This window comes from Lithobates pipiens, unplaced genomic scaffold (assembly GCF_037356315.1).
Source record: "Lithobates pipiens isolate NorthernLeopardFrog02 unplaced genomic scaffold, aLitPip1_a1.2 Scaffold_18, whole genome shotgun sequence".
Classification (NCBI taxonomy): domain Eukaryota; kingdom Metazoa; phylum Chordata; class Amphibia; order Anura; family Ranidae; genus Lithobates; species Lithobates pipiens.
In genome coordinates, this window is record NW_027507758.1 from 110,577,787 (window position 1) to 110,600,672 (window position 22,886).

Here is a 22,886-nt window from a genome sequence, read left to right on the forward strand (position 1 = left end):
TAGAGCTGCTGTGCCACTTTTTTTTGTCGTTAATCTCTTTTGTTAATGCATTGCGCCAAATTAATATAGCATCTGCGACATTTTTGGTTCTTACAGCGAGTCGTGCACCAAATTCGGGTAGTTCTTAAATGTGCCAATTAAAATACTGACTGTTCATATCTCACTCTAATTAAGACCAACTCTCTTTTTGGCGTACAGAGAGAGACTCTAGTGTGCGTCAAATTCAAGTACAAGTTCTAGACAGGTCCATGAATTTGGCACCACTTTTAGAGACACTTATGTAAAATCTGTCTGCACCTGTCTTTATGAATTCCAGGGACTATGTTAATTCTCTTTTTTTCGGGGGTATCTGTCATTCCACAGATGGGGTTGTGTGTAGAGTGCAGAACGATGGTCCCTATGAACACTCCCTCCTGTATTGTGTGTGAAGCTCCTTTGTTTGCACAGATGCAGCCACAAGCTAGTATCCATCTGAAGGTCAGTGAACCTCAAATGCCATGTGTATTTCTCTCATACAGCTGATGTAAATATGAATTTTTGATGTATGTCCATATCAACCACTTATAGACTATGTCATTAAATACGGTTCTGATTGGTTGCTATTGGAAACTCCAGTTACCCTTTACACTGATTTTTTTTCTTTACTGTGTTTATGTAGGCTTGTCTATATTTATTCAAATGTCAGTGTGAATCGTTTCTAGTTTATAGCTAATATTTCCTCTTTTATATATTGTATACTATATATGCAGGGTTGCATCATAGGTGTGCACAGCCTATTGTATTACAGTGTGCACCCCAAAGCTCAAAAACACTCGTGCCTTTCTCTGCAATCTCAGTGTTGCTCCACCTCATTAATGGGAGCTCCTCTGTGTTGACCAGCTTGCTGTTCATTCACAAACTGAAGCATAGTAAACACAGTTTTTAGTATGCTACAGTTATGAATGAACACAATGAGTGTGTTCACTTTAGAAGAGGAAGGTGCTGGTAAATGACATATTTACTTGCCCCTTCACCTAATTTCCATCCACTCTCAGGGACAGAAGGGAAGCCAGCAAAACTGCAGGGCAGGGGGGCCAGCATGGGGGAAGCCCAGACAGTATGGGGATACGGCACCGCACATAGTGATTAGGGTGTGCCCAGGTACACCTGGCACACCCCTTGCGTACACCTATACAGGGCTGCATTTAGTAGAAGACACTCATTGGCCAGTGCCTAGGGAAGGAGGATAGGGGCAGCACCGAACCTCAAAAAGTGCTTTTATTTTCTCATTTTGTCTCCTTCTTCTGCAGCAGGACTGTAGGGTAGGGGGAAAGTAATTCTGAAAATAAAACAGATTTCATATTAATTCCATAAGAACATTAAATAACATTTTATATATATATATATATATATATATATATATATATATATATATATACATATATAAACACACACACTGTGTATAAAATTGTAGTCATGTACTGTACATGACACAAAGTTAGAGCAGTATGTTATCTGAATACAGACATTCGTATATGAGCAGGGGAATCGTACAGACTACACAGTTGTACAAGCTCCCCATCTGTACTGAAATTGCTTATTCTGATTTCCCTGCTTTACACAGTGTGCATTAGAAGATGCAGCAAGCCAGACAGAGCCTGGCTGGAGGACATCCATCATCATTTAGCCATCCCCTTTTCAACCCTACTGCCCCTGACCTGCCCCTTTCAAGGATTTTGGTTCTTTCAAATGTGGAGGCTTAGCATCACATGTGAGCTTTATCTGGAGCAGCCTATATAAATGCAGTTTGCCTAGGAATGTTTGGGCCCCTTTCACACTAGAGGATTGATCGGGCCCACCTGTCAGTTTTTTAGGTGGACCCGATCAGACCACCCATTGTTCTCTATGGAGTTAACGGTTCTGTCGCCCTTCCGTCTGGCAGAGCGGTTGGGATTGCAGTCAGGTGTAAACGGACAGGCAGTCTGCTTACATCCTACCGCTCATAGAGGAGAACGGGCTGTGTTTGTGTCTACTCTGCATAAGAGGTGAGGACACGGACCAGCCATCTGTCTGCTCAACGGGGATCAGCGGACAGGTTCCCCACTGGGCAGGTGGACTCCAACAGACTCCACCCTATGTGGAAGGAGCCTAATGCCCCGTACACACGATAGGATTTTCCGACAACAAATGTTGGATGTGAGATTGTTGGCTGAAAGTCCGACCGTGTGTATGCTCCATCGAACATTTGTTGTCGGACTTTCCGCCAACAAATGTTGGCTAGCAGGTTCTCAAATTTTCCGCCAACAAAACTTTGTTGTTGGAATTTCCGATCAAAACTTAACGCATGCTCGGAATCAAGCAGAAGGAGCCGCACTGGCTATTGAACTTCTTCTTTTTTATCGGTTCGTCATACATCTTGTACGTCACCACGTTCTCACGTTCATAATTGGCCATCATTCGTCTGACCGTGTGTATGCAAGACAAGTTGGAGCCAACAACCTTCGAACAAAAATATACGGTTTTGTTGTCGGAAAGTCCGATTATGTTTACGGGGCAATACTCTTACAAACCGATCCCCAAACACATACAAGCATATTGATATTGCATAGATCCCCACAAGAGCCAGCCCACTGGCTGAATCAGGGCTGAAGGCACATAAGAGGAGTGCTGAGGTAGGGTGATGGGATGTTTTCCAGAAGCTATATAAAGCATCCTGCTGGGTCTAAAACAGATATGAAATGAAATGGAAGAAAATCATTAGCATGTGGATGGTGGGGAATTAAAAATAAAAGCAGATCAAACTTCAGCTTTAAACTTTTTGGAGAATGATCTATTTCTGTGTACAACCCTCTTCTTTCTATTATAATTTTGTAGCAGATAAAAGGTGTACAAAGGGAGTGAATCAAGTCAACTGCTTGTTAAAACTTGGAAACCACATTACTAATGCCGAGTACACACGATCGGACCTTCCGGCAGACTTGGTCTGGCGGACAATCCGCCTGACTTTTTGAACGAGCAGACTTGCGCTCACACACGAACGGACTTTCCGGCGGACTAGGTCCAACGGACTTCCCGATGGACATTTGGCGGAGGTCCGACGGACTTAATTAACGCATTTGCCCACACACGGACTAAAGTCTGTTAATTTTGAACGTGACTCCAGGTACGACAGGACTAGAGAAGTCAATCTCGCAGCTTTCATCAGCGAGATTGACACCTTATGAGCCCCGTCACCTAGTATGGATTTTAAGGGTAGCCCCCTACCCCGAAAAAACAGCATGGGGTCCCCCCAAAATTCATACCAGACCCTTATCCGAGCACGCAGCCCGGCTGGTCAGGAAAGGTACCAGGCCGCATACCCTCAACATGGGGGATGGGTGCTTTGGGAAAGGGAGGCGCCCTGTGGCCCCCCCCACCCCAAAGCACCTTGTCCCCATGTTGATGAGGACAAGGGCCTTTTCCCGACAACCCTGGCCGTTGGTTGTCAGATCCCGGATCCCGGCCCCCCACCTTCTTCTGGGAAAAAGTGTCAGTAAAAAAACATACTACACAGGTTTTTAAAGTAGTTTATTAGGCAGCTCCGGAGGTCTTCTTCTGACTTCGGAAGCCAGGCCACCACTAGCAAAAGAGCGGCAAAAGAGCAGAAGATAGCGGAGGAGCTCGGCAAGAAGAACTGGAAGAAGACCCTGGAGCTGCCTAATAAACTACTTTTAAAAACCTGTGTAGTGTGTCTGTTTTTTTTTATTGACACTTTTACCCCCAGGTGAATGAGTAGGGGTACGATGGACCCAAAACTCATACACATAGGGTGGTGGGCCGGGATCTGGGGGCCCCCATGTTGAGGTCATGCAGCCTGGTATGGTTCAGGAGGGGGGGGGGCACTCGCTTGTCCCCACCCCCTTTCCTGACCGGCCGGCTGCATGCTCGGATAAGGGTCTGGAATGGATTTTGGGGGGACCCCATGCCGTTTTTTCGGCGTAGGGGGTTACACTTAAAATGTTTACCAGACCTAAGGGTCTGGTGTACAGTAGCCTGTAGCCGAGAACCAGCGCGATATGATCACGCTGGAAACATTCTCACGGGCAGGTGCTATAGTTGCTGTTGCGTCGTAGTTGGTCCGTCGGACCAGCATACACACGAGCGGGCTTCCCGACTGGAACTGGGTCCGGCAGACTTTCGGCGGGAAGATTTAAAACATGTTTTATTTCTACGTCCACCAGAATTTGGGGAAGAAAAAGTCCACTGGAGCCCACACACGATCGAATTGTCCAACGGACTCTGGTCCGCCGGACCAAGTCTGCCGGAAAGTCCGATCGTGTGTACGCGGCATAAGAATTAAACAATGTTTGCTGCGTTAGTATTGTATAGTATTGTAATCTGATATATGGTTGTGTAATATAATATCCAGTATATCAGTTCTTTTTTTTTCACATCTTTATTTATACAGTGTTTTTCTCCACTTTTTCATGCAAACCAAGCTGTCCAGAAAAAGTCACATTTGGACAAATTATACACTGCTAGGGCTACTGGAGCATTTGCAGCCATCCTTGTAAATACCTTATACAGCCCACCTCCTGATTCTTGTCTGGTAAAAAGCCTAGACTTATGACATCATGCACAGCCCTCGCTCTATCTCACTCATGTGAGAGTGTGCCAGGAAGGGAGTTGGGATGAGTCATAAGAGGGCCAATAAGAGCCACAGAGCTGGAGGTGTGCCTCTGTGTGTCTGTGAAAATCCAGGAAGGTAACAGGCTTCAGCTGCCCACAGTAAAAATGGCTGCAGCCAGACTTAGTGGATGGAGATTTGTGCAGTATATTTGGCAAGTACAGAATCGCAGCATATAAAAATAAAATGCAAAGTGGTTGGCGGGAAGCTTCAGAATGGCAAAGATGTTTTTATTACAGATTATGTGAGCAGACTGCAGTTCCTCTTTAACATACAGTTATCAGGTTAAAGAACTTTTTACAATAACCCTTTAACTAAACCACGCAGCTTTATTTCTTCATTGTTTAAAGTATCATCAATCATTTTCTATGGTAAAAAGAATAATAAATAACAATATTGATTCGTAGGATAAAACCTTGTGTCGCTTCTGTGGAACTGGAAATCCCATAAATCTAAAACACTGTGTGACTTGTGAAGCCAAACTACCGGAAACCCAAACGGTACAAATTGTTCTGTGTTTTCTGTATGTGCATGCAATCAGAATGCTATGATGGCTGGTATGATGATTCTAAAGTAAATATTTAGTGAGGTGGCACACAGACAGCGCAGCTCGTCCCATCTTCTCTTCTCACAGAATATGACTGACAGCAGCAAGAGCCAATGGTTCCCACTGCTATCAGTCTGCCCTGTGAGGTGGGAGAGAGCGGAAAGAGACGCTGCTCTCATGCACAGTGCCGGATCGAAATCTGACACAGATAAGTATTGGGGGGGGTGCCAACCCTGGGCTTGATCCTGCAACACAAAAGGTTTTTTACCTTAAAGTGTTACTAAACACCACAACTGCCAAATCTGTCTGTATCAGTCTGTATATGCAGTAAAGCATGCTTGTTATACTCACTGCTTCAATATTCGCAGCTTCAATATGCGTCAATTAACTTGACTATACCTGTGAATAATTTTTACACTTTTTAAGTTTCAGTGTTTCAAAGATTTAATTTAGTATATTTCTAATTAAAACTGTTCCTGATATTATTATAGGATGACAAGTGAAAGAAAATGTAATACATTAATAAATACATATGTGACGTTAAAATAGATTTATTTATTATTAATACTGTATTTGTATCAGACAATTACAATATTAATCAGATGAATGTTTCAGTGTGCAAGATGTAGGGGCCTCTGCAAGCTGACATCTATGAATGACTAATAAATGAATTAATGAATAAAGCCTTAATTTGCATGTGATCCACAGTATAGGGGGCATAGTGATCACACAATCAGGGTCTATACTGATGATCCATTGTTCATATGATACAAAACTGTCAGTAAACCAGCCAATATACAAAGCCAAAATACGTTGATTCCACTATCCCAGCACTGAAAACTCCTGATACATTTCTGAGCCTGGAAATGCACAACTCTAGACACATTATTCTGCTCAATGAGGCATGTATTGGTTGCTGCTATGTTCAATGGAGAGGCCTCTTGTTCTACTATCATGATGGTCATAGTAGATTGCGCCCATTGCACCCACAGTAGTCTTGCCAGTGTTGGTGTATCGAGAACATTTATTATAAAGCAAGGCAAACATTACAAGTGTACTGTCACTCATGGCACATTTGTTGCCTTCACTGACAGTATCAGAAATGGAAAATATTAAGATATCTCTAGCCAACGTTGCTTCCTTTTGACACCAGGGATGCCTTTTGTACCTTATACACTGTCATTGAAGCGTGTTAGAATAATTGGCACCAGTTCATGGGTATTGGGTCCCTTTTGAGGTGGTAGAATGTTTATAGAAAAATTAGCTTAAAGTACAATAGTTTATTTGTCTATTACATTCTCTGTTAATTTTAAAATCTTATATTTTGCTCTGTCTAGCTGTGGCTTTTGTGATGAGCTATCAGTACAACTATGGCCACTATGTTTTATTTTTTTATGGCAGCCAATATACAGCGGAGATTCTGCACCTCCTTTACCTAACCAGATGGGAAAAATGCAGGCTTGTTCCAAGTGTGGCCGTGTGAACTTGGCTGATGCTCGTTTCTGTGACTGGTGCGGGGCAAAGGTAATACCACACTTTCATAATAACCAATGCCCATTTTTATTTTGTTTTATAAACTTCAAGTGAAAATTCCAGCAATTTTTTTCTTTTGTAGCCAGGCCTCTCTGTGAGTTATCTGACTTGCTCTAAGTGCGCGGCCAGCAACCATCCTTATGCCCACTTCTGTGCAACTTGTGGAGTTTACCTGGAGCCTCCAGGACGATTCTCAGCCCAGCAGAGCAGGACGGTAACCAGTACAGACCGCATGACCCGATCTGCAGTAAGCTAACCTGTATATTTACAATTTTCATCCTTTTTATCTATTCTTATCTATAATCATTTTGCTGGCTATACAAAGCAGAAACAACATTTTTGTGTGTAGAATTACTGTTAGTTGAGGATGATTTGCATGCCTTTTGTATTTAATTGCTTCCTAACCACCAGAATCCCAGAGCTGGATCTACTCTGGTTAAAGTGTTACTAAACCCACAACAGTAAAATCAGTCTGTATATGAAGTAAAGTATGCTTGTTATACTCCATGTGGAACCTAAGGGGTTACTCCTTTGCATTGTGTAAAAAGGCTGTTTGATCCTGTCTTTTCGGATCCTCCCCTTCCACCATACCCAGTATTTCTCCCTATAGAACAGATGCCAGGGGACAAGCTGCACATGCTCAGCTTGGTGTGTATTGTTAGAGAGGTTGGAGGGAGGGTGCATGTGATCATCACAGGGCCAATAAGCACTGTCCAGATAGAGGGTCATGAGTCCTGCATCCTCATAGGACAATCAGGTTGAATGAAAACTCCTCCTACAAACTTTAACCAGACACTCATAGAAGTCACAAGACTGGTATATACTGCTGATGAGAAAAAAATATTTAGCAGTTTATAATTACTAAAATAATTACATTTCCATGTTCTATGTACTGTGGGAGGCCAGATATAGAGAATGCACGGTCCTGGGTTTCGTAACACTTTAAATATGGGTGCCTGGCAGCCATGAAGTGCCAATTACATCCCCGTAACACAATGCTAAAGCCTTGTATTGCACTGTGTTGATACAGCATGCTCTTATTATTAAACTCTCCATAGCAGGATTGAAAAGCTAGAAGCTGAATTGGAAGCCAGTGGTTTCAGCAATGAACCCCATCTGTACTGGCCAATGCTACTGGGACAGGGTGCCATTTTAAAGCAATGCTGGGACAGATAATTGCCAATGCAGTGCCATTGTAATCACCCTGCAAATCTGATAAAGGAGTTTTCCAGAGGTAAAGAATGGGCACTGTACCCAAGACTGCACTTGGCTTATTCATAGCAAAGGTACAGGTCCACTAGATAGATGAGTTCTTCCATGGCAGTTACCAACCATGCCTCTCTGAGGTTCACCAGATGAAGCCCGGAGAAAATGCCACATGTAAGCACAATTCAGTCTGGGTTTGAACTCGCACTGGGCACCCCCTTGTGACAGGGATCCGACTTGGTGATTGGCTGCACAGTCAGCAAGTGCTGCATAGTGGGGGGAAGAGGGAGATTCACACGTTCCCAACACCTAGAAGAACTATATATTCCAAGGGGTTCCATCAGGTGACCAGGGCAGTGGGGAGGGCAGGACTGTAAGTATTAGCAGTGAAGGGGCTTGGCTATTAATGGTCCCTTTGCCCCAAATATACAAAGTGCAGGTTGAGTGATCAGGCAGTCTTGACTTAAATATATCATTCTGTAAGCTATCACTCTTTCTGATGCCACAAAGGGTCTGCTTTGTTAAAGTGTGATGTGCCATTGAAGGAAATAGGATCATATGAATTTCAAACAAGAGATTCATCTGCTTTTTTTCTAATTCATTTACACATAATTAGATATTTAAAGCACATTGGTTAACATCACTTTACTTTCTGTTATATGAATTATGTATGCTTACAATACAAATTTTTAATCTTTGATTTTAGACTCTACACACAAGGAACATAAAAAAGTGAAAAGTGGGTGGGGTATGTCGCTATTGAAAATTTTGGTGGGGCTTGTCACTATTGCAAATGTGGTAGAGGCTTGTCCCTATTAAAATGTGGGTGGGGCTTGCCAATATTGAGAATGTGGGTGGGGCTTGCCACTATTGGAAGTGTTGGTGGGGTCTGTCACTAATGGAAATGTGGGTGGGGCCTGTCACTATTGGAAATTTTGATCAGGCTTGTCATTAATGTAAATGTGGGTGGGGTCTGTCACTATTGGAAATGTTGATGAGGCTTGTCACTAATGGGAATGTGGGCGGGGCTTGCCAATATTGGATATGTGGTTGGGGCCTGTCGCTATTGGAAATGTTGATGGGGCTTGTCACTAATGGAAATGTGGGCGGGGCTTGCCACTATTGGAAATGTGGTTGGGGCCTGTCACTATTGGAAATGTTGATGGGGCCTGTCACTAATGGAAATGTGGGTGGGGCCTGTCACTATTGAAAATAAATTACCCACCACCCCACCAAAGTCCCACTATAAGTCACTGATCACCACCATTATAGCATAGCAACTAAAGCTGCCTAAATTGCAGTAAATTTCCCATAGTTTGTAGATTGTATAATTTTCGCAAAAAACAATTAATATACATTTATTGGGATTTTTTTTAACCAAAGACATGTAGCAGAACACATTTGGCCTAAATTTATGAATATGTTTGTTTTTTTTAATTTTATTGGATATGTTTTATAACCAGAGGAAAATATTGTTATTTTATTTTTTAAAATGTTGGTCTAATTTCTTTTATATAATAAAAAATAAAAGACCCAGTGGTGATCAAATACCACCAAAAGAAAGCTCTATGTGTGTGAATTCATTTTTTTTAAATTTCATTTGCGTATAGTGTTGCATGACCGAGCAATTGCCAGTTAAAGTAGCACAGTGCCGAATAGCAAAAAATACCCTTTCAGAGGTTTAGGATCACCAGGTTTAGGGGCACTTCACCCTTAGTAAATCTAACCTATTTTAATAGTATTGTTACATAATAAGAACCTTGCTCCATTAAATGTTAGAATGTGTAAACTAAACATCTGCTTCTATATTATGACACCTTTTCCTGCTGACGTAAAATATGATTGAAGTATATAAAATACGTTATCTAACCTTCTGTTTTAGGATTTAGATGGTCGTGCTTCCTGGCAACCATTATCGGTCTCATTGCCGGACCCTAGACTAGGTACTGAGAAGGTGGACATGGGGACCCAGACTGTAGGATTGTTTTACCCATCCAGCAAACTAATGGAGAAGAAGGAGCTGGAGCTGTTATCAGATAAAGAGAAGAAGGAAAAGATGAGTGACCGCAAACCGCTTATCACGGCAGTCAGTCCAGGCCGAGGTTAGATATCTTATGTAACACGGGATGACGGCTAAGTACATTTATACTGATGGTGCTGTCTTTAAAATTGAGCTCAGAAGCACCAAAATTGTGAGCTATTATACTATTTCAAAAACGGAGTCCATTTATAAAGCAGTGGTATGACCTAACTACACTGCTAAAAGAAAAAAAAAAGCATCCTTTAGCACATTATGAAGCACGGTTGTGTGCTTTGTAAGTGTGGTTTACACGGCATATTTATTGTCCCACTATCAAGAATAACCAGGTGTTTGAATACTTCAGAATCCCAAAGCAAGAGAAGCTTATTTCATTTTATAAATGGGAATGGATGGGTAAAAAAAGTTTACCCAGCAGGAGAAGAAAATTTGTCACATGACCCGAAACAGTTTCAGTTGCACAAATCATTTGACATCATTTGACATTCAGATTTTACCCACTGAAAGCTTTAGGATGTACTTTGTAGCTGCTACAATCTTGCTGGGGCAGGACCATTCAAGGTTGCATTCTGTGTAGCAGAACCAGTGACCATAGTTCTTTTGTCCTTGATTGACCAGCGAGTTTGGTGTCCATGACTTTATGGACCTTGCTTTGTGCACTGGTGCCCAGTAATGTTGGAACAGGGAGGGACCATCCCCAAACTGTTCCCACAAACTTGGGAGCATGAAATTGTCCAAAATATCTTGGTATGCTGACGCCTTAAGAGTTCCGTTCACTGGAACTATGGGGACAAGCCCAACCCCTGAAAAACACTATAATCCCCCCTCCATCAAATGATTTGGACCAGTGCACAAAGCAAGCTCCATAAAAGGTCTAAAACAGTCCTGACCTCAACCTGACAGAACACTTTTGGGATGAACTAAAGCAGAGACTGTGAGCCAGACTTTCTTGTCCACATCAGTGAAACCAAAAAGAATTATTCATCAGTCAATCTTTAGCGCAGCCCTTTCTTTTTGGTTTCTATTTTGTTAATGTTGTATAACATTTGGGAGTTGCAGCTTCATTTTTATACATAGGATAGCGCAGTTTTCTCTTTTTGTCCACCAGTCCCTGACCTCACCAAGGTACTTCTGGAAGAATTGTTAAACATTCCCATAGATACACTCCTAAACCTTGTGGACAGAAGAGTTGAAGCTGTTATAGTGGCAAAGGGTGGGCCAGCTCAATATTGAATCCTACTGATTTATGCCTCATACACACGGTCGGATTTTCATGGGAGCTTTTTGTCGGAAATTCCGACCATGTGTAGGCTCCATCGGACAGTTTCCATTGGAATTTCCATCGCACAAAATTTGAGCTCTGGTTCTCAAATTTTCCAACAACGGATTTTCGATCATGTGTACACAATTCCGAAGCACAAAATTTTACGCATGCTCGGAATCAAGCAGAAGAGCCGCACTGGCTATTGACCTTCAATTTTTCAGCTCGTCGTACGTCACCATGTTCTTGACATTTCGGAATTTCCGACAACATAGTGTGACCTTGTGTAGACAAGACAAGTTTGAGCCAACATCCGTCAGAAAAAATCCCATGGATTTTGTTGTCGGAATGTCCGATCAATGTCCGAGCGTGTGTACGGGGCATAAGACTGGGATGCCATTAAAGTTCATGTGTGTGTAAAGGCAGGCATCCCACTACTTTTGGTAATATAGTGTACTTTTTGGATGACAATGCCACAAAAGAAATAATTGATTGTTAAAAAAAACATATATGTACAGTATCTCTTCTGTCCCAAGTAATTACACAGTTATTGCCAAATCCGTGACTCGTGTAAATGGCTTTGAAGCTTTACTGTTTAAGACAGTTAGCCTCTGCTTCAGCAATATGTATGAAGTAGAATTGATACATGTAGCCTGTGAATACTTGTCTGATAGTGTGTTAGATTTCTGATTGTTTACAAATGTGAATTTATTTCTGTAGGCTATTGGAGGCAGCAGTTGGATCATATTTGTGCACATTTGCGCTGCTACACACAGAATGACTCTGAATTTAAGGCACTGATTGGAAAACCTCGGATGGGAAGAGTAAGTATGATGGGTAGATGGAATGATGCTCGGTGGTTAGAAAATTAGATATGGCACAAAAATGATAACAATGTTTTAATAATTGCATTATATTGTACCACTTCCAGACCAGCCCTTTTCTGACACCTTTTGTTTACATGTAACAATCAGTATTTTTGCTAGAAAAAGCGCAACAGCGACAAATGACGGAAATTTTACTATCCATAGGCAGACGCACTGGCTGTTTACTTGGGTCTCCCGGAGGCACAAGATAGCCCAAGAAAGCAGCGGGAGGGGGATGTCCCCTCCTGCTGCTAGTTAGCTGCTAGGATTGCTTTTATAAGAGAGCCAACCTCCGACTGTATAAATTGTTACCGGGATGATGCTTGCAGATCTCAGATCTGTGCTATGCATTAGGCAATTACTTTAGTTGTCTTTCTTGATTGGTTTCATCACTGTTACCCTTTCTGGTTTCCTTCACATATCAAAGTTCAGTTTTTTCTTCAAATATAATTTTAATTATACATTTTCATGATATATTTTTTCTTTTACATCTAGCTTTATTTATGTACTTGGTGACGGTGTTTCTTTTAACACTCTAATCACTACTGTTATTTTCTAGCAATTGTGCATATTTGTGTATATTTGTAGCTTTTTGATATTTGGTGATGGTCAGCTGAGTAAATATTCTTTTTTTATATTTATTTTTATTGTAAGAAGAGGTATTTGTTGTTTTATTTGACCGGAATAAAATTGATATTATTTACCTCTTTGATTTTAAAATCTCATTAACACTTGTTTTCTTCACAGAAGGGGGGTTATTTTTCTGAAATTGCATTGGAGATTTGTGGTTTGGCCAGTTTAGATGGAAAAGGACTTAGTAGGTTTCTTTAAAGTGAGGCTGGCCAGCCAAAGTGGGCTGAACAAAAAAACGAACGTCATCCAACAACACAATCAAGATGGATGGAGGAATCCTCCTTGCTTGAGACATAGGGGTTGATTTACTAAAACTGGAAAGTGCAAACTCTGGTGCCGCTGTTCATGGTAACCAATCAGCCTCTAAGGTCAGTTTGTTTAATTAAGCTTTGACCAAAAAGGAAGCTGATTGGATTCTGTGCAGAACTACACCAGATTTGGCACTCTCCAGTCTTAGTAAATCATCCCCCACTGTATTCTGATAGTGGAGATCAAAATAATTTTTCCAACAAGCCCGATTGACTTCAGTGGAGCAGCCACAAGTAGATCAAAACTTGGGTGGCCCCTGCTGAATTGGCCGAATTTCGATCCACCTATGGCCAGTTTAAGCCTATACTTTTCATGGGGGAAAGCAACAGGATCATTTTATTGTCATTCAGTAGCCTATATCTACCTTTCCTTGAAGCACAGGGCCAATCACCAAGTGCCACCATTGTTACATTTATTCTGCCTTATTTTCTGTTTCAGATCATATCAGCCACAATGCATGAAGATGGATATGAAGTCAGTCTGAGGTTAAACTATGTCCTAGTGACAGATAAGGTCAGTATCATTCATATAGTACTGCCTTCACTAAATGGCGGACTGCGGTCTGGATCCAGACCAACCGACAGCCCAACCCAGACCATCAGCTTGCCAGTCTCCAGTGCTGATATAACATGTGTGCCCCATCCCATGCAGTATGCTTCTGCTCCCTGCTCCTGTCACCTGCTTGCCCGCCTCCATGGACATATCAGTAAGGTGCACTGGGCTCTACTGATATATATAGAGACTCTGACCGGGCATCTGATCTATGGGAGTCCTCTGATGGGGGCAACTGATCTATGGGGATACTCTGATGCTGGTTACTGATATACCTGAGGGTATATCAGTAAGGAGGACTCTGATTGGGGAAGCTAATGTAAGGGGGTACTCTGATGAGGGAACTTGAGGGAGCTCTAATGGGAACACCTTCTGTAGGGGGCACTGATGAGGGCATCTGATAAAGGGGGGCACTCTGATGGGAACACCTCATGTAAGGGGGTACTCTGATTTGGACACCTGTGTAAGGTGGAATGCTGATGGGGACACCTGATGTAAGGGGGCACTTTGATGAGGACACCTAAAGTAAGGCTGGGTTCACACTATTGCGAATTGGATGTGGATTTGTCTGCATCCAATTCGCATAGCAGTATATTATGACTGGCCCACTATAGAGCCGGTTGACACATCTCTTGCTGTGAGCCGCTGCATGCACTAGTGTGAACCAAGCATAGGGGGCTACTTTGACAGGAACACCTTTATGTAAGATAGTATTCTGATGTTGACACCTAAATTTAGGAGCTACTTTAACAACACCTTATGTAAAGGCTACCATGATTCAGACACCTGATGTACTGTGGATGGGAATGGTCTACTTTTATGTTTTTATTTGTCTTACATTTTTCTGTTAAAGATAGTTGTTTGCATTACATACAAATAGAAGAAGAAATTTGAAGCCATCCATGTTCAAACTCTCTACATGTTTAAAGTAGTAACTGAAAAGTGACAATAAATATTGCTGAAATGCTATGGAAATTGTGCATTTCTCATTTTTTAAAAGACATACAATGACTACATCCTATCTGAGTCATAGCACACATATGAGCTTCAGACCTTGGCTAGAAAAAAACTTTAGTGACCAGACCACCTTGAATTTGAACTCATCATTCTTTATTTTTTACTTTATTAGAGGGAATCATTCCAGCCTACAACATTTTATCATTGCTGCAATGAGAGGACCTTGTAGCACCTGAAAGTACCTGTCTCAAAATGAATCCAGTTGTCTCTAATGAGCCTTTGGTATCCTAGGCTTTAGCCCCATACACCCTATCAGATTTTCTGATGATTTTTGTCTTCAGATTTACCAAAACCATGTAGTGCAAGGGCCTTCCTGATTTGCATACAAATTAAAACCCCTAAGGTTTGACATCATATTATATGGTTTTGGTAAATCTGATAGTATGTATGGGGCTTTAAGCTAGGCTTAAGATTGAGCAAAAAAACTGGCATTTAGCGTGGATGAGGGAAGCCTCCCACTGACTTATGGTATTCTAAGCCCTTGTACACACGGTCGGAGAATCCGTCGGAATGTGTCCTATCGGACCGTGTCGTCGGATAATCTGTGTGTGGTATGCATCGGACTGATTCCGTCCGAATATCCGTCGGACCCAATTTTCCAACATGTTGGAAATATTTCCCGACCAACTGGTTTGATCGGACATACTCCGATCATGTGTAGCGAATTTTGATCGGACCAAGTGCCACGCATGCTCAGATCAAATTCCTACATCAAAGCTATTGGCTACTAGCCTGAATGTAGTCCCATCGTAACGAAATTACGTCATCACGTTCTGAAAGATCGGATTTTTCGACAACTTAGTCCGACCGTGTGTATGCAACAGTTTCGGACACAATCCGTCGGACTAAATCCGACGGACAAAATCCGACAGATTTGGTTGGCAGAATCTCCGACCGTGTGTACAGGGACTAACAGTGGGGAATCTTCCCAGGCATCAATATACACTGATCAGTGCTGCAGGCTGTGACCTGCAACAGAGCAGTTGTACAGAAGTCGATCAGTTGATCGACTTCTATACAACTACAATACCCTTACATCTTTCAAATTAGGCCGGTCTCTGAACCGGCCGAATTTTGATCTATCTATGGGTAGCTTTAAAAAAAAGTATAGCCAAAGCTCGTTTGGCTCTACTTCTTCTGTGGATCACAGGAGTGCAGTTTGTTTTGAAGCCCGCTGTCGGCTGATGTCACGGAGCCGGTCCAGGCTGGGGAAGGATCACGACTATATGGTCAGGATCCACCCACATGCCTGGATCGGTACCTGGCTCAGGCTCTCAGGGAGCCAATGAGTGCCTTCTCCACAGCCCAGCGCTCCAGTGAGTGTGTGGGGGGCGGGGGGCAGAGCAGAGAGTCGTAACTGAGCAATTGGCGGGGAACAGATGCAGCGTCAGACCGATGCTGCACCCGGCTTGGTAAGTATGATTCATAAAATGCAAAACCTATACTTCTCTTTTAAGAATTCTTTACTTCTTCCCAAGTCAAGCTTAAAGTATAGTTCCTCTTATGTCAGAATCGAGAAAACCTTACTACTGTATATGTTAATTATGTGTTCACATTCACACAAAAAACTTAAAAATCATTTATAGACAAGTTTAATTATGGTAAACATTAATTTCTCACCCCCCCCCCTCATTTAAATTATACTGTATGGCAGAGTAAAACTTCAGTTGTGTAGTTTTCAGAAAAGGACAAACAACAAGGTAAGCAGCTATTTTAAATATTTTGTATGTACTGTAATCCTATGTGAATGGGAACATGTATGAAGTATAATATACATTATATTATCCTAATTTATCTGCAAAAGTGGAATTACACTTAAAGCTTGATTCATGCTAATGCGTTTATTGATGTGTTCTGCATTTTGCAGAAATGCAGGGAATTTTTTTAACATGGGTTCCCATGAAACACGTTCACATCAATGCATTTTTGTAATTCTGTGTTTTTGGAAAGGGTCGGGGACTTTTTTCCCCGTAAAATGCAGCATTTTACTGTAATAGACTTCAATGGACCCGCATCCAAAATGCAAGTACTGTGTTTTTACCGTGATTTTTTTTGTGATTTGTGTCTTTTTTTTACATTCACTGTGTCTAGCTGGTTGCTAAGGAGTGGGTCTGAAAGCCCGCTGCCGTGTCTTTAGAAATGTATACGTTATCAGCTGTCAGCAAACTTTCCCACTGACAGCTGAATGTAAAAAAAAGATGCTATGATTAAGCACTACTGCTCGTGCGAAACATCAGTTTTTTTGTCTGCTGTGTTTTATGGGTATTGATGTGCGGTAGTCCAGAGTCTACTTTCGTCAGTAACAAAAATTTGAGAGCTGGATCTCAAATTTTCCGACAACAAAATCCGTTGTCGTAAATTCCGAGTGTGTGTAGACAATTCTGACGCACAAAATTCCACGCATGCTTGGAATCAAGCACAAGAACCGCACTGGCTAATTGAACTTCAATTTTCTTGGCTCGTCGTACATCACTGCGTTCTTGAAGTTTGGAATTTCCGACAACATTTGTGTGACCGTGTGTATGCAAGACAAGTTTGAGCCAACGTCCATCGGAAAAAAATCCAGGATTTTGTTGTCAGAATGTCCGATCGTGTGTACGTGGCATAATTGTTCATGGACTCTTTGCATATGAAGAATCCCACTATATGCATGCAGCGGTTTTTGTATGTAAGGAAACATAAAAAAGGGAAAAAGAACATATATGAAAACATACAATATAAAAAAAACAGAGTATAAATTTATGCATGATATTATTATACATTTTTTTTCGTATGGATTATTCAGTATTGCCAATAGCAATGATAAAAAATGTACCTATGTATTATTTATTTTTATTGTATTACTATACAGTGTGTAAACCTTAAACATTAGCTATGATCATTTTCTAGAATGTTGTGACTGGAAAGCCAATGAATCTGTCCAGCAATAACTTCCTGAGCAATGTGACAGAAGGCAGAGATGATATGGATGAGACACAATCCAGTGTGGGTAAGTTTTACATCTATACCTATATTCGAGCTTGTATGTCCTACACATTGAAAGCATAAAGCCTTCTTCTTTTTCCTTCTATAGTAACGGATCCATGAAATAATTGGGTTGTTTTCCTAGGAACAGAGGTTCAGTATATGATTAGGAGTAAATGTTAGAGTGAAATAAGAACACTCTTTAATGGGTGTTTTAATGTTGCTGTGATTTGTAGACTTAGGAATTCAGTCCAAACAACAATCCGCGCATCCTTACGTGATCCTTTTTGTATTGAATTGTATTATAACTGTACTGCCTCGCTCCAGTTTGTAAAGCGCTGTACAAATTGTTGGTGCTATATAAATCTTGTATTATAATAATAATGTAGTCATTGAGGCTAAGGGCCGGTTCACACTGCAGGCGAGGCGAGGCGACTCCGACTTGCCTCGCCGCGACCTCAGCGGCGACTTGCAGATGACTTCTGTATAGAAGTCAATGCAAGTCGCCCCGAGGTCGCCCAAAAGTAGTACAGGAACCTTTTTTCTGAGTCGGAGCGACTCGAGTCGCTCCTCTCAGAACGGTTCCATTGTACAGAACGGGGGCGACTTGCGAGAGCGAGGCGAGGCGAGTCGTGTCGCCTCGCATCGCCCGCTGTGTGAACCGGCTCTAAAGGAGAAGTATGGGCTTATGAAAGAAAATAAATCAACACACTCACCTCCATGCTGCAGCATTGGTGTGATGTTACAGCTGTTCCACATGGGCTCCAAGACTGAGAACTGAGAGATCACATGACCACAGATATACCACACTCAGTTCTTAGTCTCCTCGGACTGGAGTGCGGTCACTTTCAGTCACTGGCTCTCCGCTCTGATCCTCCTGTTATGCCATGTACACGCGGTGGGATTTTCCGACGGGAAATGTTGAGCTTGTTGTCGGAAAGTCCGACTGTATGTATGCTCCATCGAACATTTGCTATCAGACTTTCCACCAACAAATGTTTCTTAGCAGGTTCTCAAATTTTCCGTCAACAAAACTTTGTTGTCGTAAAGTCCGATCGTGTGTACACAAGTCCGTCGCACAAAAGTTCACATATGCTCGGAATGAAGCAGAAGGAGCCGCATCGCGTTCCCGCGTTCGGAATTGTTGGCCAACTTTTGTGTGACCGTGTGTATACAAGTTTGAGCCAACAACCTTTGAACAAAAATCCATGGTTTTGTTGGCAGAAAGTCCGATCGTGTGTACGGGGCATTAGACTTTAAATTAGGCATGCACTGATACCAGTTTTTTAAGACTGTGTACGTGTAATAATACTTTTTCTCAAGTACTTACCGATACCAATTACCAATACCTATTTTGCCCTTGGATGCATTTATTTTTTACACATAACACCCAGCTCACCTGCCTCTGCCCTGGTGGTGTAGCAGTAGAGCACTTGCCAGCGTTTCTGCTGTCCAAATGTCACATCTCACACTGCAGCACCTTCACATGACATCTTCTTGTGTCTTTCGCTAAGTTCACATATGTGCGATCCGGTTTTGACAGCAGGATTTCAGCGGTTCAAGTGCGATTCAGGTGCGAAATGTCAAAGTGTACGTCAATGGAAATCGCACCAAAGTCTTTTTTTAAACGTGCTGCGGCCAGCCTGCACATATGTGAACTGACTCCATTGAAAAGGCTGCAGGTTAAGGTGTCATGCCAATCGGATGCATCCAATTCACATATATGTGAACCAGGTCTTACAGTCTGCAGACTTGAAGGTATCGGCTTTAGTATTGGAGCATTTGCATGAGTACTTTTGAAAATGCTTATCAGTGTATTGGTGCACCGCTTTTCGAAAATCTTGCAAAAATTAACCCGATGATCTAATAGCAGAAACCACATGGTACCTTTAAAGGTACACCCCGGTCAAAATTGAAAATAAATCTTGAAATGCATACAGAGAGCATAGGCTACATGCTGAGTAGTTCAGTGTTTCATAGAGACATTGCTGCTCTGTACCTGTTCTCCGCACTCCCCCTTATCTGTAATCTGGTGATCCTGGAATTAACCTGCCTGTAATGGTGGAGCTTAATCTCATACACAGAATATCCATGATAAAAAATGCCTAGAAGACGTCCCTCATTGCGCTCAATATGATTCAGACACTTTCATGCAGTTTGTTCATTTTCAGCAAAGGTGATCCCTCTATATCCCACAATGTAATGCCGACTATTTATTAGAGGTGCCGCATTGCATTGCTGGATGTGGTGTGGGCATGCAGGTGTGGTCAGATGTGGATGTAAATAGACACCGTAAGATGAGATGGGTTAGATAATGGCAAAGACGCAAAAAGGATAAGTACAGGTTGTCCTAAAGTGGACTTATTCTTTAAAAGAAGTTAAAACTAGCTATGTTTTCACTTCTGTAGCTATAAGCTTCGTGGAGAAAATTATTCTCAACATTCACAACAGGCACAGAATTTTGTAATTTTTTTCTAAAGCCTATATTAATAGGCTGTGTGCATGAGCGGGAGTATGATACATTTTTTTTAATGTAAGAAACTGAGTTGAGCATGAATGCATCAGGCCAAATAAAGCATCTCAAAAGTAATCCAGAAAAATCGAAATACTCACTTGTGTACTAGTTTTATTATTTGAATACTATTGAGTACAGAGTGCAAATGTACAGTGTTTGGTGTTTATTGGTGTACAGCAGTAAGTTCAATGGAAAAATACCACACATTAGATAATACCGTGAATGTATAATCCAGAACATTCCTATTAACAAATAGTATTTGGATGACCTTGTAAAACTTACTGCACTGTATTAGTATTCCTCTTTACATAACTCTTATTTACCCCCGCAGCAAGTGAAGATGGGCTGAGCGCCAGAAGCAACAACTCAAAAAACAAACGATCCAAGAAGAAAAATAGGAAGCCGATACAGAAAGAAGACCGACTTCCTGTATGTATTTAATATCACAGCTGATCTGTAGTGCATTACACATTATTTTCAGAGGCTTAGGCCCCTGATCTCAGCATGGGGTGGTAGTACAATTTGCTTTTATGCCCTAATAAGTGTTAGATGAAGAAGAACATATCCGGTATACTTTTGCATGTTAAGTGCAGGTATGTTGTATACCGTTTAAAAGTACTGATCACAGCCCTCCCTGATAATGCCTTCATGTGCATTTCTCTCCACAAGGATAGATCCTTCATTGTTCAGGATTCATGCAGGGACCGCATCTATTTTCTGGCCTGAGATGCTGGGCCAGAGGTGGTATAGCCCCCCCCCAGCAGGGCCGGATTTCCCATTAGGCACTGTAGGCATTTGCCTACAGGTGCCCTTCCTAGTGGGGCACCTGTCTGTACATGGTTGGATCGAGGGGGGTGCTGGGGTTGGCTGCGCCTTGTCAGATTTTAGATGTGCCCCCCCCAGGCTTGGCCCCCCCATGAACATTGTACCCACGCCCACTGCAAGAGAAAGACAAGAGAATAGTCAGCAGTTAGAGAGCTGGGAGCAGGTGTGGGCTTTCTGTGCTCGTCCCACTCCTGTCAGTGGAGCGCTCCTCCATACAGCGGATTACACTGGATCCTCTTAGATCGGACTTAATTACCCGCCCCATACCCACATTTCTGGGCGATAGACAGTCCTTGGAAGAGGTAGGGAATGGGTAATCAAGCCATGTGTCGTCCGATCTAAGAAGATCCTGTGTTATCTGCCATATGGATCTCCTCACTGAAAGTTCTCCTGTCCGGGGTTGCAACGGGTGTGGATATAATGTTCATGGGAAGACCAGCCTGGGTGGGCACATAGACCCCGCACCTACTCCACTACACCTGTAAGATTGGAGGGGGGTGGCTTTTTGTGCTTGTAAGGGAAGGGTAATGCAGGAAGGAGATTTGTGCTAGGAGGAGGAATTGGGGGGGGGGGGGCGCGTATGTGTTATGCCGCGTACACACGACCAGACTTTCCGGCAGACTAAGTCCGACGGGATCTGTCAGACAATCCGATCGTGTGTGAGCTAATCCGATAGTTTTTCGTTATAAAAATCAGACGGACCTAGAAATAGAACATGTTTCAAATCTGTCCGACAGACTCAATTCCTATCAGAAAAAACGTTCGTCTGTATGCTGGTCCAACAGACCAAATACGACGAAAGGGCAGCTATTGGCTACTGGCTATTGAACTTCCTTTTTTAGTCCCATCTTACGTCATCACGTTCAAAACAAACAGACTTTCGAATGGACTTAGTGTGGCCAAGTCCGATCGTTCGGAAGTCCGTCGGAACTCTGCTGAAAAGTCCCTCGGGAAGACCATCGGACCTAGTCTGCCGGAAAGTCTGGTCGTGTGTACGCGGCATAAGGGGGCGGAATTGGTAAAGATTTGTGCTAGGAGGGGAGAATTGGGAGCGGAGGCAGGGATTTGTGCTGAGATGGGTAATTTGGAAGAGGTTGTGCTGAGAGAACAGATTTGAGGGGACTTGTGCTAGGAGGGAGGATTTGGAGAGGGAAGATTTGTACTAGGTGGGGGATTTGGAGGGAGATGATTTAACCTGGGAGGGGGGATTTGGGGGAGAGGATTTGGTTTGGCTGTACTTCACCTTTAAAGTGGTTCTAAAGGCTGAAGTTTTTTTTTACCTTCTGTGCATGAAGGTAAAAAAACCTTCTGTGTGCAGTAGCCCCCCCCCCCCCCAATACTTCCCTTAGCTCCCCCTTGAATCAGCGATATGCATGAGATCATCGGCTCTCTGGGAGCTCTCCCTCCTCATTGACAGCAGCGGGAGCAATTGGGGAGGGTGGGGGACCCAAGAAGAGGAGGAACGGGGCTGCTCTGTGCAAAACCATTGCACAGAGCAGGTAAGCATGGCATGTTTGTTATTTAACCACTTGCCGTCCACGCTATAGCCGAATGACAGCCACAGAGCAGATGTCGATTCCCAGGAGGCCGTCATATGATGGCTTCCCCTTTGCACGCTCCCTGCGCACGCTGTGATCACAGGGTCACTGAGACTCGGGTGATCACAGATCCGAGTAAGGGGACGATCCCGGACCCTTATCACAGGATCAGCTGTCAGCCAATGACAGCTGATCACATGATGCAAACAAAAGCTTGGTAATTGTTGATCCCCTGCTTATGTTCAAGCTACATCAGTCGCAAAGAGGAAGAGGCAATTCTGCCTCATCTGTGCCCACCAGTACCCCCTGCCATTGTTTCCTGCCATTACCACCTGCCAGTGCCCACCAGTGCCACCTATTAATGCACATGAGTGCCACCTATCAATGCCCACCAGTGGTGCCAATCAGTGCCACCTAGCAGTGCTGCCTATCAGTGT

The 22,886-nt window shown here is 42.7% G+C and overlaps 1 protein-coding gene across 2 annotated transcripts in view; it reads left to right on the plus strand.

Moving 5' to 3' along the window:
- Nucleotides 1-22,886, plus strand: part of DZANK1 (double zinc ribbon and ankyrin repeat domains 1) — an 86,285-nt gene that overhangs the window by 54,242 nt on the left and 9,157 nt on the right. For both annotated transcript variants that reach the window (XM_077485999.1, XM_077486000.1), the window contains exons 9-17: nt 364-477; nt 5,053-5,145; nt 6,594-6,716; nt 6,808-6,972; nt 9,814-10,033; nt 11,951-12,054; nt 13,477-13,551; nt 17,497-17,596; nt 20,418-20,515. In XM_077485999.1, the coding sequence (XP_077342125.1) occupies nt 364-477; nt 5,053-5,145; nt 6,594-6,716; nt 6,808-6,972; nt 9,814-10,033; nt 11,951-12,054; nt 13,477-13,551; nt 17,497-17,596; nt 20,418-20,515 (1,092 nt within the window). The remainder of the gene's footprint in view (nt 1-363; nt 478-5,052; nt 5,146-6,593; nt 6,717-6,807; nt 6,973-9,813; nt 10,034-11,950; nt 12,055-13,476; nt 13,552-17,496; nt 17,597-20,417; nt 20,516-22,886) is intronic.